Here is a 15,663-nt window from a genome sequence, read left to right as displayed (position 1 = left end):
CATGATGCGATACGATTGGGGAAATCAGAAGAAGCGGTGACAAAGTTCGACATGCCCATCGAGAGATGTTTCCGATTGTTATGGTATATGGCATGTCGCAAATTGTGTTAACGTAAAACTTCTGCCATTGTGGTCCTCCCCGTCCGACCTTACGTAGTAGTATAGCTGCAATGCGCAGCACAGATCTGTAATATCGCCCCAATCTTCCTTGTGACCCTGCCTCTGCTTAGCATGCCTAGGTAAGCAATTCCGGTAGCTGTGTCACACTTCCGAATCTCAAATGATAGGGATGTCAAGCGCTTCTCTCCTAGATTTCGAATCGGGATCGAGGTATGGCACCTCCCCAATGCTGGACGCCCTTACACCAGTCCTGTTGCCATTAACGAGATGTGTATCAGGCTGTGTATCATCAGCTAACGGTCTACACCCTTGTATCAATATAACATACCGTGGCAGCATGCCAAACGCAACTATTGTTCCAAATCGCCGCCGCATTCTTCGTCCACTTCATCCTCGCAATACAGTCGTGATTCCGCGTGATCAACCTCATCACATACTCTCTGATCATCTGGTCCTCGTAGCTATAAACGTCGTTGATCTTCGTGACATGCAATCCGACACCCGCAAATATAGCCTTCCAACCTGTAATCCGGTTCGTCCGCACCACCGGATGGCTGGGAGCAAACTCATCACCAACGTTCAGCGGGCTCCCCCTGGGACTCATGACTTCATATCCACCAGCATCTGCAGCAGTTTTGAAGACGGGTTGCGCGCAAGTTGCTGTTAGCGTTTCCAGGTAGCTGCGGAAGGCAGGTGACATGCGGTCGTAAACTTCGTAGCCGGAACACCAGAGCGTGTCGCCGCCATGAGGAGGCGTTTCTTCCATTTTGAGGAACGAGAAGTCGGAGGGTGCATTTTCGAAGGTGCTGTCGCTGTGCCATTCGCGAGAGAGATCTCGGGGTTCCGTGGGGGCGCGTCGGGCCATTGTTTTGTAGATTTTCTTTTGGGCTTCGGAGTTGATGACATATATGTTCTCATCAGTCGTTCCATCCGACAAGGTCAAATTCCCTGTATCGCGATAGATCGGATGCACATGTAGCCCATTCTCCTCAGGCCTTCCACTCAGCTTTCCAAGTAAATCGCAAAATTTCTTCTGGTCGGCCATGTCAAGGTCATTCTGGTCCCGGAAGAAAACGACGCCTCGTTCAGAAATGATAACTGCTAAATCGCGGATCTGCTCTTCGGCGTTTGGAGCATTTAGTATATCGGTGACTTTCACATCGGGATACTCGCGGCCAATGATAGGAGTGATTTCGAAATAACGTAGATGATCGAGGGAACCGGAGTACCTCAGTGGGGTCGGGCAAGAAGGGCAAGACGTAGGGATGCTGGAGTAAGCGGTGCCATTTGAAGTATCGTTACTGTCCTCGGTTGCTGAAGGCATACTGTCTGCGAGAAGAACATCTTAGTTCGGTCTCAGTCATAGGGCGCGAATGGTGTTTGTATATGATGAAGCCGCTTATAGACAACCGAACAAGTTCTAAGAGATTGCGGGGGATCGACGAAGCCAATCGTGTGAATTCTTGTACGTCAGCTTGCGCGACACACCTCAGAAGAAAGCACATTGAATTGCCGATGGCAACCAGGAAGCGGCCTAGTGACCACGATTTAGTTAAGGTTGTTGCTGATGGAAAGAGCTGCCCCACTCCTGCCCCACATTCTTCTCTCCACACTCCGGGACCTAGATCTTGAAAAAGCTTCGATTCTATGAAGCTCATGGCAGTTAACAATACTTCGTAGATCTAGAATAGGAGATCAGAACACATAGGGATAAAAAGGTCCGTGCTAATTGACTTCCTGCTTAAGTTACCGATTGGATTCGAATGGCCTGGGAACACAGATTGCCCAAACATCCTACAGTGACCTGACTACCAACCAGGAGCCACGGAAGCTTTGAAATGTCTGACGGCCATTCCGTTGTACGCGTTGAACTCAGCTTTTTCCGTCGTACCATGCAACGCTTTATATTTGTGTATACTCCATATCATCCCGCTATGTTCACGCATTTGCCCGTGAGATGCCCGAGATCCTTTCATCTACCAACTGTCCCTCAAACCACGCGCCATGCAGGAACCCATAATAATTCGCAGAAGTGTGCTCTCCCCCAAAGACCAGGCGTTCCACATTAGCGCGCAGGTCCAGGTGATCCTCAAGCGTCGTGCCAATGGGCCAAACAGAGTAGCTATTGTACGATTATGGTTCACTGCTCCTGCTGGGGAGAAGAAGCCCGTAGGTTTTAGGACATTATGGAGGGGAAACATTTGACGGAGCGCTTTTACTTAGTCACTTCGTCATCTTGCTGTTCGATGCGTTAACCTTCGCGGCCTACGACAGTAACGAAGATGGTATTCGATCCTGGCAGGAATACTAGGTACACCACACAAGCTCTACCACACTAGGTGGTATCCTCACGTGGTAGACGAGGAGTTCATATGGAAGTGAACATCGTCATACCAAAAGCTTTCGTTACTATGGTAGAAAATCTTCGTATAGGTGCCTATTTGGAAGAGAAGAATGGCGATGGGTGTATCTTTCCACTCTGAAAGCCAAGGTGAAAAGAGGACGGCATCGTGCTGTACAACGCCTAGCGAGCTAGTGAAATCGCATAGTCGGCCTCAATACAGTTACTATCGTTCAAGTCTAATTCGAAGCCCGAGTTCGAACGTTGCATGTCAGTGACAATGGAATTCAACAGCAAGCGAGGATGCTGCATGTTGTCAGCACAGGTATCAAGCGAGTGGCCACGGTGGGCAAGAGGAATGAAGGACGGAGCAGAAGGAAATGACTCCCGAAAGAGCGAAAGTACAAACTGCCTCAAGATCCGAAAAGGCTACATCAATAAAAGAACGAGCTGATGGCGAGCGGCATGCGTCTGAGTGTCGTTCTTCCTTTCTATGCCTGGGTGAGCAGGGCCTTGTACATGCCGTGCCCCCGCCAATTGATGCATGTTCTATGCGATTCATTTTAAGTGAGAGCATTCGATTGCGAGACAAAGAGAGAACGTGAATCTATGTCGCATGTACTAAGGAACATGTTCAGGTGCAGGGGTGACGCGAGCAGCACGTGCGCGCGTATCACCAGGGACCCGTGGACCCACTGGAAACGCGTGTTGAGCTGTGCCACGACGTCAGCAAACATCCCGCAGCTGTTCAACCCCTCTTCCTTGTGCTCATGACTGTAGAGCGCGTCGCGTCGACGATGAAGTGGGCTCGCTAATTGGCGATTTTGGTGCTGGTGTAGAAAATAGTGCGGGGTTTGGACTGCATGTGATTTCGTCAAAATCTGCGTGCCACCCGTTAATTGCTCATTCATCATTACAACTCAATTGTGCGACAAAGAACCTTGCAGCTTCTCAGCATATTCGCTTTGGCTACAGCCACGAAAATCCTCCAGTCTACAAAGCGCGTCTGCGATACAGCAAGTACGACAATGTCTAACAAGCAGCTGAGTAGCAGAAAACCCGATCAAGGTATTGGCGGAGCAATTGCATGAGACCGGTGTTCACCAACCAGAGTAACTGGCCGGTGATCTGAGAAATACGGTCTGAACTTGATCAGGTCAAAGCCTGCGAAAGGACATCATGCTTTGCGGCCCTCGCAAAGACGCTGCTGATGAGTACAGGGCCTCATGGATCCCGATCGGCGCCCCTCCGCTGCCCACGATGAGAAGACCTCACGCATGGTCCTGGCGCCAAATGAAGGCCTCCCGACGAATTGTTCGGATACAAACCGCCAGAGGTTTACCGGAAGATGGCAGGCAAAATGGAAGAGCTTCGAAGGACTCATGGCCGAGTACAGCGTGGAGTCGAGAGGCATACAACGTGTAGAACCTGACGAGCGCCACAACCTACGCCAGCTCGGCTATTCTCAGATCGCCATGCTGTGGATCTCAATCAATCTGGCCGCGAACAACATCACGCTGGGTATGCTAGGCCCGGCTGTGTTCGAGCTGGGATTCATGGATTCATGTCTCTGCGCTGTTTTTGGTATGCTGGTTGGATGCCTACCGGTGGCTTACATCGCTACGTTTGGTCCTAGGAGCGGAAACCGAACTATGATATTCTCTAGGTATATCATGGGCTGGTGGCCATCGAAGATCGTGGTGGTTCTCAACCTTATTGTGTTTCTCGGATACTCTCTGATCGACTGCGTGGTCGCTGGTCAGATCTTGTCTGGAGTGTCGGATAACAACATGTCGGTCGTGGTTGGCATTATCGTTGTCGCTCTCATCACATGGGTCATTACCACCTTCGGATATCAAGTTTTCCACTACTACGAAAGATACGCCTGGCTTTCCCAGCTTATCATCCTCAGCATGCTTGCTGGAGTCGCGGGACCGAACTTCAACATAGCTTCCGCGTCGCTCGTTTCCGGTGATACTTTAGCCGCCAACCGCCTCTCGTTCTTTGGCCTCACACTTGCTGCGGCCATTACCTACAGCGGAGGAGCTGCAGATCTGTTCGTCTATTATCCTGAGCACACCGCTGGGTGGAAAATATTCACTGTGACAATGCTTGGGCTCACATCCAGCTTCACCTTTGCCTTCATCCTCGGTATTGGTCTAGCCAGCGGCATGTCGACGATGCCCTCCTGGGAAGCCTCTTACAGCATCTCGCAAGGCGCCCTCATCGTCGAAGGCTTCAAGCCCCTTGGAAGCTTTGGTAGCTTTTGCAGCGTTCTTGTAGCCTTAGGTCTGGTGCAGAACTTGATCGTTCCGACTTATGCTTCCGGCATCGACGCTCAGGTTCTCGGACGCTGGGCTAGTTTGGTACCACGAGTGGTCTGGAACACCGTAGGTGTCATCATCTACACAGTGTGTGCCCTTGCAGGACGCAGTCATTTGGCTGAGATCTTCACCAACTTCCTCGCGCTAATGGGTTACTGGGTGTCTATCTGGATAGCTATCATTCTGGAAGAGCATTTAATCTTCAGGCGAACCACAGGGTTCAATTGGCAGATCTGGAACGTCAGGAAGAAGCTCCCGGTCGGCATTGCCGCTATAATAGCGTTCATTGTGGGCTGGGTTGGAGCCATCCTATGCATGGCGCAGGTGTGGTATATTGGTCCGATTGCAAAGCACCTGGGCGATTACGGTGCTGATGTAAGTATGATCTTCTGGGTTAGTTATTGTGTTTTTCTAATAGTTATAGATGGGCAACTATGTCGGGTTTGCTTGGGCCGCGGTCATCTACCCACCGATCCGCTTCTGGGAGCTCAAGAGATTCGGAAGATAGGCTGTTGAAGATAGATTGCAGGTAGGGAGCGACTTGCCTACGCTGCCAAGGGGGACGGGTGATACTTCGCGCGTACGCAACGATCTGTTGCAGTTCTGCTCCGCCGTAGTACCTAGGTAATGCCTAGAACACGTGCGCGCCCCTCCCCCTAGGGCGGGTTAAGCTACGACAGAGAGTACTCGAAGTTCTTTCAGCGTGGCAGTTATGTCATCATGGCAGTAGAAGAGGCGGGTTTGGTTTTCCATGCAATACACCACTCTTGTGAAAGCATCTCGTTCCGTTCTTTATGCACGTTTCCTGTGTCTCACCAATTCACACTTCACTAAAGAGGCTACCGGAAACTTCTTGTTCTTTTTACATGTCATTGACGTCGGGGCAATCTCCCCAACAAGACTTGTCCAGACTTGTACGCCAACCCTTTGGCCTCAATCTACCATAGGTAGCCTTTGCGAGCAGTCCACGGGTCGAGAAACGAAACGTGATCACCACGCTGGAGCTTTACGGCCTGGCAGACGTTTGAGGCTCAAGTACACTCTGCGGCCATCTAACAATTACATACTAGGCTTGCGGACACCATGTTCACTCAAAATGCTTCATTGAGCCCATCTTGTATGCTTGCCTGTCCGGCTTCACCTGCTCTTGCTAGAACTAGTCGCTCCTTCCTCGACAACAACAATCCCACCTTGGCATCGTCGCCTTCACTCAGGACCCTCGCACTTCTATTCCGAGTTGCGTCGTTCACCCAAACGTCTTCGCTTGCCGTCCCGCACTTTCAGCCATGCCTACATGTAGGTTTTGCTTCCTTCCCACAACAAATATGACCACCTAAACAACATAGCTGCCGAAGACGACCTGATCGACCTCTCAAGCGTCCCCCTCTCAACAAGCATGACGGCTACCCGTTCCGCAAGCTCGCCATATGGGCCTGCCGGCAAGATAGCGGAGAACAACAAGCCGCGGCAAATTTCGAACGATAGCTTCGCGAGCCTGACTGGCCTCATGAAGTCGAAGAAGACCTGGGCTGTCACGCCGAAGCCTCTTATTCCTAGTGAGTAGTCTATGATCCGCTTGCACTCTTACTTACTTTGCAATAACATAACATCTACGACCCGCGAAGATGACTGACTTGGTGCAGTTGCTCATGGCCGAACTAATCCGGCTTCCCCAGCCGAGATCACGTCCAACACTCCCACCCCCACCTCTACTCACCCTGCTCTTGGCACGGCGAGCGAGGTTGCTGTTGTGTCTGGTCGAGGCCTTGGTCCAATATCCGATGGCAGAATCTCCCTCGACACTCGCCTGTCACCAGCGTCGCCTACTGCGGAGGTCCGGGACTATGACGAGACTGACATGAGAAAGATGGAGGACATGATTGCTCAAATGCGCAACTTGGACACCGAGGCCCCGTCTGAGTGGGAGGTTGTTCCGGCTCAGCCCACAAGTCGGCAGCCGGTTGAGCCCCTCTCCCAGGCATTTACTGAAGTCGGTTCAGCGGATCCTGCTTTGACGAACAGCCAATTCAGCCAGTCCCTGTCTAGTGCGTCTGCCTTTGGGTTTCGTACAACGAATGAGCAGCTCGTCTCCCGCTCGAAGGATAGTGACTCTGCCTTTCACCCTGCGATTCACCAGTCCATCGTTCGCTGCACCCCGCAGGTCTGGGACACTATGATCCAACAGATGACAGTCCTCAAGAAGGAGAAGATGGAAGCTCTTGCCAAGCTTGCATCCTTGGAGCGCGACTATGATCTGCGCCGTCAGGCCAAGGGCGACAACTCGAGCGAGCTCGATGAGCTACGATATCGACTTCAGCTCAATAAGGATCACAAAGCCGTCATGAGTCGAGACATCCGCCAAAAGGACGTTGAGTTGCTCAACAAGGACCTTAAGCTTGACACTCTGAAGAAGCAAGTTGTGGACATGGCGGCCATGCAAGAACAGATCGAGAGGCTCAACGCTGAGGCTTGCTATCTTCGTGCCGAGGCTGCAAAAGTTGCCGAGAACAAAGCTGCGGATGTCGGGCAAGTAACTGAGATTATTCAATTCAAGGATCAAGAGATCGCGCAGTTGAAGGAGGCGATCGCTAGTACTAAGGCGAAAGTGTCCGATCACCAAACTCGGGCGGAGAATCTGATCGATACCCAAACCGCGAGAGAGAAGAAATTGTAAGTTTGAATAAGAATCATCAAGACCTCGTAATCTTGTTAATAAGTTGTAGGAGGCGACTTGATCAGCAACTCCGCGCGGCTCAGGACACCGAGGAGAAACTACTCGACGATCTTGAGCTGCTCAAGACGGCAAGTGCTCTGTAACGTACGACCCGCAGGGCGATTACTGACATTTGTCAGGAGATCCGTCCTCTCAAGATGCAGGCCAAGGACCTCGAAACTCAGCTTCGCGAGAAGTCGTCAAGCTGCGATCGCATGCGCAACGACCTCAAGCATACCGAGAAGAGGCTCGAAGTCGCCTCCAATGCCCTCCACAAGATTGAGCACCACAAACAGCTCAAGGGCGCGGCCCACCTCATTGTACCGAGCGACCAGACCAAGCTGCCGAGGCTTGTGCTTTCTTGTATGGAGTGCTACGCCAAGAACATCACCTGTGATGCGAACAGTCGCTGTCACAACTGTGAGTCATTCAATAGAACTACATCGTAGATCATCCACTGATATGTTCTGCGCTAAACTAGGTGCCATCAACGGTGAGAAATGTCGTCGCTGGAGGTGTTCTCAGGTGCACATCCTCCGCGGTGGCTGCCAGGACTATCCGTGCCATCTTACCCACGATGCCAATGGATGGCTTATGCTGAAGCAAGAGCAACCGCAGTGGTAATCGGTGAGTCCTACATTTGCTTATGCAGCGAGCGAATTTTGCTGGGTGCTTTTACTACCGTGGCTTCTTCCTTGGCGGTTGGGCGTTAGGCTTTGGCAAATGGAGTCGAAGGGAATGTTCAAGGGGTGGTGGCAAATGTTTGGCGAGCGGTGTGAGGAATGCTTTGGCAAATCTTTGGCTTTCGGAGGCCGTTATAGAAGCATTCAGCCTAGTAGTCGCTAGGAACTCCAACGATATGTCCTCACTGCAGCTCATGTCTGCTGACTGGGCGGCAGATGGGACGTCTTCACCTAGCACCATGAACGGTAATGCACTCGTCCTCCGTGTGCGACCGACCGACCGAGTGTGTATCGTGCGAATGCGTACCATGCATCTTTATGTAACTTTAGTAGCATCGGTGGTAGCTACATAAGGTATTGCGATTCTAGTCTTTGCTATCGAAGTGGTCTCAACCCCCTTTTATTCCATAATGGCGAAAGCCTCCAATAACCTTGTTACCGCAGCTATCGTAGCGTCTACCTTTCTGTCTTAATTAAGCCCTCTTCCAGGACGAAACACACGTTCCCAAAGGCATACTCGGATCTAAATAGATCGTTGTCGGTCCTTCAGGGTCCAAGACTCATCTTCGGTCCACTACCAGGCCCAGATAATGCCTTTCTCACATCTGCACACAGCTCTATCGTTGCCTGTCATATTTACCCTCTCCATTGTTATCCTTCGGCGCATCAACCATCTCAAAGGAGCGGTCGAACCATAGAGTTAGGAGGCATCACTCTAATCATATCACGAGTTCTGCCTTGAACTGCACATGTGAGTTGACCCTGGAACGTGGTATCCACAGTGCATAAGCTCAGATCCTGACTAACCTGATTAGGACGCGTTAGTGTGAGACCAAGACAGACGCGGACATGATGTCAACGCCGATTCTAATGATCGCTTCATAACGCGAACAACTACCTGACGTAGAACGAAGTCAATCGAGGTCGCAATATAGTGCGAGGATATGTCGCCATGGCGCGTCCAAACTCATCAGAAGCCACCCCCTTACTCGGAAACGGCACCATGCGTCTACGGAGATTCCTCAGCGACACCCGCCCGCGGAAGCATTTGCCCTTCAGCGAGCGACTACATCATTTTACCTGGTCATGGTTCGAGTGTACGATGTCGACAGGCGCGATTGCCACGGTGCTTGGCCAGCAACCCTTCAGCTTTGATGGCCTAAAAATAATCGGCAAAGTCTTCTTCATCCTGGATCTGGTCCTATTTCTCACCTTCTGTGGGTGTATAACATACCGCTTCATCCGTACACAACGCGGATCGCTGTCTGCGAGCTTGCATCATCCGCATGAAAGCTTCTTTTTCGGGACCTTTTGGGTCAGCATCGCGTTGATCTTGTACTGCATCCAACAATATGGGGTTCCTTCGTCAGGACCGTGGCTCGTCAAGGCGCTCGAGATCCTCTTCTGGACCTATGCGGGGTGCGCTATACTAGTCGCGGTCTTCCAATATCATGTCATTTTCGATACAGAGCAGCTGCCTGTCGTGGATGCGCTCCCGGCCTGGATTCTGCCTGTCTACCCTTTCCTTGTACTGGGCCCGCTCTCGGCTGTGCTTGAGTATAGCCAACCGCCGGAGAGCGCACTCCCCATCATGATTGGCGGTATCTGTTTCGAAGGCCTGGGTTGGGGTGTCGCGTTGATCATGTACACGATCTACGTAACGCGCCTCATCGGCAGCGAGTTGCCTGAGCCGAGTAAGAGGCCAGCTATGTATGTTGCTGTCGGACCGGCAGCATACACCGCAAACACTTTGGTCGCACTAGGCATGCAAGCCCCCAAAGTTATACCGGCAAACTTCCTAGGCATTGGTTCCTTCCCCGTTGGCGACGTCTGGAAAGCCATCGGCGTACCCGCAGGCATCTTCCTCTGGCTTCTTGCCTTCTGGTTCTGCGCGCTGTCCACTGTATCCATCATCTCCTCGTGGAAGGAGATGCACTTTACGTTGAACTGGTGGGCCTTTATATTCCCGAACGTTGGATTGACCATTGCGCTCATTCAAATCGCGAACGCATTGGAAAGTGATGGAATGAAGGCGGTTTGCTCGGCAATGACGGTCATCTTGGTCATTTTGTGGCTCTTCGTGGCGGTGATGAATATGCGGGCGGTTTGGAGAGGTGATGTACTTTGGCCTGGCATGGACGAGGATATGGAAGACATTGAGGGACATGGGCACGATGAAGAAGATCGAATAGAGTAGTGAATAGACGATGTTCGTAGCTTATTGTACGCGTGCGCACGAGCGGTAATAAATGATGAGGTCTACGTTCAATATCGTTGTAACCTGTACCTTACGTGTACACAGCGAGCATCTGCTGTACCGATGTCAATGACTTTCCAGACTCCCCGGGAATGGGCTCTTGTGTGGAGCTCACGTGCACCCGCTGTCCAGGATGCAGGAACGGCAGCCTCGGGATCTCCTTCTAGCGCGCATATCTGTCCTCGCAAGCATGAACGCGCTGCTCGCAATGAATTGTGAAACACGCGCGTCGAGCATCGGCAGGCTAGCCCTTTGCGAAACCTTGGCCTCGGTTCAGCTGGTCAGCTCACACGATGAAACGTGGACAAGTGGTGAGCTGCTGCGCCTCAAGCTCAAGCGGGCGGATGGATGCAGCTCTTCAACAGCTGCCCTTCCCCAGCAGACTAGTCAGCATAACGAAGCCACATGTGGGAAGCTCAGGATCGTGCTTTGTGCATGCACTCGGGGATATGCTTGTGCATGCGTACGGGTCTGGTGTGTTGTATGAACAAAACCAGCCATCGCGCCGTGGCAGAAACGGCCGGGGGGCAGTCTCGATGCGCAAAACGCAACTGCTCGCAACGACGGCATCGGGAACCCTCTGCCATTTGCCATGACGTTGGGTGCGATAATAATCTGTTGATGCTATCGCCAGGGTTCGCGCCTTGTTAAGCCTGTTGACGAGCAGTCCCTCTCCGCAGCGCCGCCATCCGCCCCATCGCGCTCAGAAACTGCATCTCCCCATCGCCTCGGACGCAGGAGGTCACCGAGTCGCTGTACTGACGCTGCACTAACGGCGCCTTGCCTCTCGCTAGTTCGTGCAACTGTCAAGCGTCAACCTGCCTGTTGCTGCACCCCGCCCAGACGTCCGCCTTGTTACTGCCTGGCTTGTCCTCGCCCGGACCTGCGTCGCCCTTCCGCTCGCTCCAAGTCTTTCCGCTTCGTACGCTCGCTTTCCCCCTGTTGACGATCCAGGACGCCATGTGCTTTGTGGAATAGAGTAGCCACAGCACCGCGCCTGCCAGCACACCCCCGACGCACTCCGCCGCCCGTTTCATCCACGCCCGGCAAGCCTCGACCGCCTAAAGCGCTGCTGTTTCCCACGTCGAGCCTGTCTGTCCTTAGGCGCCTGTTACTCCCCTACCTCGCTCGACGCTGCCTGTTCACCTGGCACCCGTTTCCTCGCCCTGTTTCCACGCACGCGACCGCAAGCCCCACCGGAGCAAACGTGTGGGCCTCGCTATCGACGCTGTATCCTGACCTGGAGCTCCAATCACACCGCAGTCCGTATTCTGGACAGTGAACATGAAGAGAGGGACCCGAGGGCGATGATGGCAACGTGCACTGCGCCCAATGGCGCCCGCGCAATACGGGACTGCAGGCAACGCGACCTCCCTTCTATACAACCCACACAACCTCCCCCACGACCGCGACGGAAACGAAGGCCGGGTTCGCTGTCAAAGTTCAGCTTTACCGTCGTACTCCTCGTAATGCTGGCAGCACTCCCGGTGGCCAGCGCCGTCTTCATAAATTTCGACAACTGTCTGGATTCCAATTACCGGCGCCAAACAGATCCAGTACGTCTGCAGTTCACGCCCTACCATGTCTGGGCCAAATTCAACAACACCGATTCCACACACAGCTTGAATGTTACCATCTATGGAAATGTGTCCGGACAACTCACAAGCGGCGACTATCCTCCACCCTCGTCTCCCAGATGGAAGGATCCCAAGGATTCTTTCGGCAAGATTCCCAATGCGTTGCAGGTGGGCAAAGAAAGCAACCCTGGCGGAGTAGCTACGACCCTGTTTCCAACTTTTGATGCGCTCACCTATTCGTCATGGAACCCCGGCGCGCTACAATTCTGCAACTATACCGTAAATAAAGAGTGCCCGCTTGCGCCCGTCTTTCCATCGACTGTGCCCGAAGGGACAAATCTCAGCGACCCCACCGTACTGCCAGCATTCGGCATCCAAAGGGATTTCTATAGCAGTTACTCCTTCACGACATGGGAAGCCACGTTTCGTATTGTTGCCGGTGACGAGCTCGCTACTACTATTGGATGCATTTCAGCTACAATAACTCCAGATTTAGGACCCAATTTGAGCGGAGCTCTACGTTACAGTCCCGCCGCCATTCTTATCCTTGTAGGCGTTACTACCGTTTTCGCCGGAATGTACAGCCCATGGGGGTCCACCAATATATTCCGTTGGACCAGCAACTATGGCAGAGACGAGGATCTACTGCGGCTGGTCACGCCTGGGTTCGGAGACTGTCTTCAGTACATCCAGTTCATTGTATTGGCTGGCAGCTTGAACCTGCAGTATCCAGGCTATTTCCAACCTGTGATCAGCCGGGCAAGCTGGTCAACGCTCATGTTCAATCAGAGCTTCGTTAGCGGTCTCAACGGAACGCAGAGTCTGGATGATGGCATTTACTTTGTGAACGGTACTTATGGATTGTCGCGCCTGAGCAAATTCGTCGGCATATCAGAGGACCAAGATGTATGGGCTGGCATGGCTATCTGGCTGCTTGTGCTGATCGGCATCGTCGTATTGCTGGTGCAGCTGGGCTTCTTCTTGCGCTGGGTCTTCCGCCTCTTCACCAATGCGCAGGATACCGATCTCCGTGGTAAGAATTGGCCTTTCACAGCTGGCAACATTGTGCGCATCGTGCTCAACTGGTTCATGCTTCCCATCATCACACTATCGTTATTCCAAATGGTGGTCGCCCCGGATTCAGCTGCATCAGTTGTGGCTTGTGCTGTAATCCTTCTTATTGGAGTCACTGGAGCAGCAGTGTGGATATTCTGGATGATCTTCACGACTCGACCGCGTGCTCACCTCTTTGACGATCTGCCTACTGTTCTTACGTATGGCCCGTTGTACAACACCTATTCCGACGATGCGGCCCCGTTCGCATTCATCCCGGTTTTACTGACCGTGATCCGCGGCATCGCCATCGGAGCTATCCAACCATCCGGCATCGCACAGATCATCATTCTGGCCATCTGCGAGGTTATTCTCATTATGACATTGCACGCTTTCCGGCCTTTCCAGTCGAATACGTCCATGAACGCATACCACACTTTCTTCGCTGCAGTCCGGCTCGCTTGCATTCTACTCATGATAGCGTTCGTTCCTTCTCTAGGAGTGTCCGAAGCACCGAAGGGATGGATTGGGTATGCTATCCTTCTGCTCCATGCGATCGTCTTGGTCTTTGGATTCTTCCTCAACTCTCTCCAAACCATCATCGAAGTTGCTGCTAGGCTCACGGGCGCAGGAGCGGACCAGCGTGGAGGTCTTACAAAGGTTTTCGGCAAACGCGATCTTGCTAAGCGTAATCATCGACATCAGCGCAGTAGCTTGAACTCCAACGCGGCAATGCTTGCCCACGATGGAAACAAGGGCTCCATTCAGCTTAGTGGAGGGCGAGCTCGTAGCCTTTCTGGAAGCTCTGCTGTTCTTCTAAACGGGCCTTATGGTGGTAATCGTGAAAGCGTCGGTTTCGATGGCTTCAGCCAAGGGGAGTACAGCCATGGAGGAACAAGTCCTGGAACGCCGGGTACTAATGCAACTCCTTTTACCTTCCTGGCAGGATCCACGTCGAGCTCTCGACGGCCGACTATGGGCACAATGTTGGAGAACCCTGACCCCTACTATCGACCGCCCAGGGCGCGGAAGCAGACCATGGATTCGATGACGGCGGCGAATGTGCCGAATAGACGATCTCACAGTGCCGACATGACGAACACGCCATACGCAGACAGTCCAGACGTAGAAAGCGGGGATTTGGGCGAGGGACCGTCATCGTGGTCACCTGGAAAGCGATCGATAACTCCAGCCTTCCTACGCATGCAGCGCGATGACTCTGATCCCAGTATCGAGCGCCGGAACAACACCGACTATTCTGTTCGAGAGTCGGACTTCTACTATGGTCTCCGCGGGCCTGCTCTATCATCCCAGCCCACGCGCAAGCTGAAGACTGGACCGGCTGATCCAATGGGTCCTGTTGCATCGGCCTCAGGCTGGTTCAAGAGTCTAGGATTCTTTGCTGGTAAGAAAAAGGAGAAGGGCAAGGGCTTTGAAGTCGTCCGCAGCACGCGTATGCCGCCGCAAATGATCGCTGAAGAGGAGGAAGAATCTCCGCATATGCCCCAAGAGCCCTACCACGACAGTCCGACTAGATCTCCGAGTGATAAGAAGAATTCGACGCAGCAGGGCAGTCCTGGTGTGGCTACGGCAGCTGGTGCTATTAGACGTTCAAGCGTCAGCGAATCAGATAAGAGTAGTGATGAGGAATACGACGACATGCCACACACCAGAGTACCTGACCTAGCTCCTACCCTCGGTCCAATCGATGCAGGTGGTGGAATCGAGCTTCCCAGTAGGATTGGATCTCGCGCATCGCACGCATCCCGGAATCAGCCGCCGAGCCGCGCTCCCACGATACCACGCAAGAGCTCTCGGCGGACTCCTTCTACAGACGCAGCCATCCTAGATAGTAGCAACCGACTATCATCGGTCATGGCATCTCCGCCGGGCACGCCTGGACGATTGTCTGCGCACAACCCTGGCAATCATAATCAGCGTCTTCGCCCAGCACGAGACACTCTGCCCATTCGATTACCCTTCGGATCCACAGATCCCTCACCTTCCCCAGATCCAAGTCCGAACCATTCAGCAGCTTCAAGTCTGTATCCGACGCATGACGGCGATTACAATGCGTTGGACGCTGCAGACTCCCTGGCACCGCCTCCGAACATTCAGACCGGGGAGCGGCCTTTGAGTACCGGTTACGTTCATCAGCACGTGGCACGCGACAGCATTCAGAACGACAACCATGTTCCCGGCAGCCATCTAGAGACGTCGGCGGAGATCATTGATCGAAGCAGAAGCGTCAGTACGCAAGGCAGCCTGGGCAACCAGCGCAGATAATGCAGCTATTATTACTCTAACCTAATTTGTTCTGAATTCATCTGTACAGCTTTTCAGATGGTTGAGGAAGCGACGGTGTTTATACAGCACCACACTGTCCCTAGTGTAATCCGAAGCCATACCGGCTTTGTGTCACGAATTTCCTTACTGTACTACTCATCGTCATCAAAAAGGGGTTTTCGGTGTTTTTAGCGGTCTTGGGGCGGGAATCGTCGGGCTCCACCATAGCGCACATGCATGGGAATCTTTGGGTGTATAATCTACGGCTAGCAGAGCAAGTACCACATATAGGTGTCTACATAATACAGC

General features: G+C 52.8%; 5 protein-coding genes across 5 annotated transcripts; 4 read left to right on the top strand and 1 right to left on the bottom strand.

Moving 5' to 3' along the window:
* Positions 1-276: 276 nt before the first annotated feature.
* N0V89_007487 (uncharacterized protein) lies at positions 277-1,444 on the bottom strand (the record flags this gene model as incomplete). The annotated part of the gene is made up of 2 exons (XM_056216249.1): positions 277-399; positions 449-1,444. 2 exons carry the CDS (start codon positions 1,442-1,444, stop codon positions 277-279), a joined length of 1,119 nt encoding a protein of 372 aa, XP_056070496.1.
* A 1,787-nt stretch (positions 1,445-3,231) lies between these two features.
* On the top strand, positions 3,232-5,293 carry TPN1 (Vitamin B6 transporter; the record flags this gene model as incomplete). The annotated part of the gene is made up of 3 exons (XM_056216248.1): positions 3,232-3,237; positions 3,682-5,160; positions 5,210-5,293. The coding sequence occupies 3 exons, from the start codon at positions 3,232-3,234 to the stop codon at positions 5,291-5,293; spliced, it is 1,569 nt and encodes a 522-aa protein (XP_056070495.1).
* A 778-nt stretch (positions 5,294-6,071) lies between these two features.
* N0V89_007485 (uncharacterized protein) lies at positions 6,072-7,947 on the top strand (the record flags this gene model as incomplete). The annotated part of the gene is given in 5 exon segments (XM_056216247.1): positions 6,072-6,081; positions 6,132-6,341; positions 6,429-7,455; positions 7,509-7,598; positions 7,617-7,947. The coding sequence occupies 5 exon segments, from the start codon at positions 6,072-6,074 to the stop codon at positions 7,945-7,947; spliced, it is 1,668 nt and encodes a 555-aa protein (XP_056070494.1).
* A 1,186-nt stretch (positions 7,948-9,133) lies between these two features.
* Positions 9,134-10,378, top strand: N0V89_007484 (uncharacterized protein; the record flags this gene model as incomplete). The annotated part of the gene is made up of 1 exon (XM_056216246.1): positions 9,134-10,378. The coding sequence occupies one exon, from the start codon at positions 9,134-9,136 to the stop codon at positions 10,376-10,378; it is 1,245 nt and encodes a 414-aa protein (XP_056070493.1).
* A 1,370-nt stretch (positions 10,379-11,748) lies between these two features.
* N0V89_007483 (uncharacterized protein) lies at positions 11,749-15,354 on the top strand (the record flags this gene model as incomplete). The annotated part of the gene is made up of 2 exons (XM_056216245.1): positions 11,749-11,756; positions 11,799-15,354. The coding sequence occupies 2 exons, from the start codon at positions 11,749-11,751 to the stop codon at positions 15,352-15,354; spliced, it is 3,564 nt and encodes a 1,187-aa protein (XP_056070492.1).
* Positions 15,355-15,663: the final 309 nt, after the last annotated feature.

The sequence above is a fragment of the Didymosphaeria variabile genome (genome assembly GCF_027946475.1).
Source record: "Didymosphaeria variabile strain IMI 356815 chromosome Unknown scaffold_5, whole genome shotgun sequence".
In the NCBI taxonomy this organism is placed as follows: Eukaryota; Fungi; Ascomycota; class Dothideomycetes; order Pleosporales; family Didymosphaeriaceae; genus Didymosphaeria; species Didymosphaeria variabile.
The sequence above is the reverse complement of the archived record's forward strand: the minus strand, read 5'-3'. Positions and strand labels throughout refer to the sequence as shown.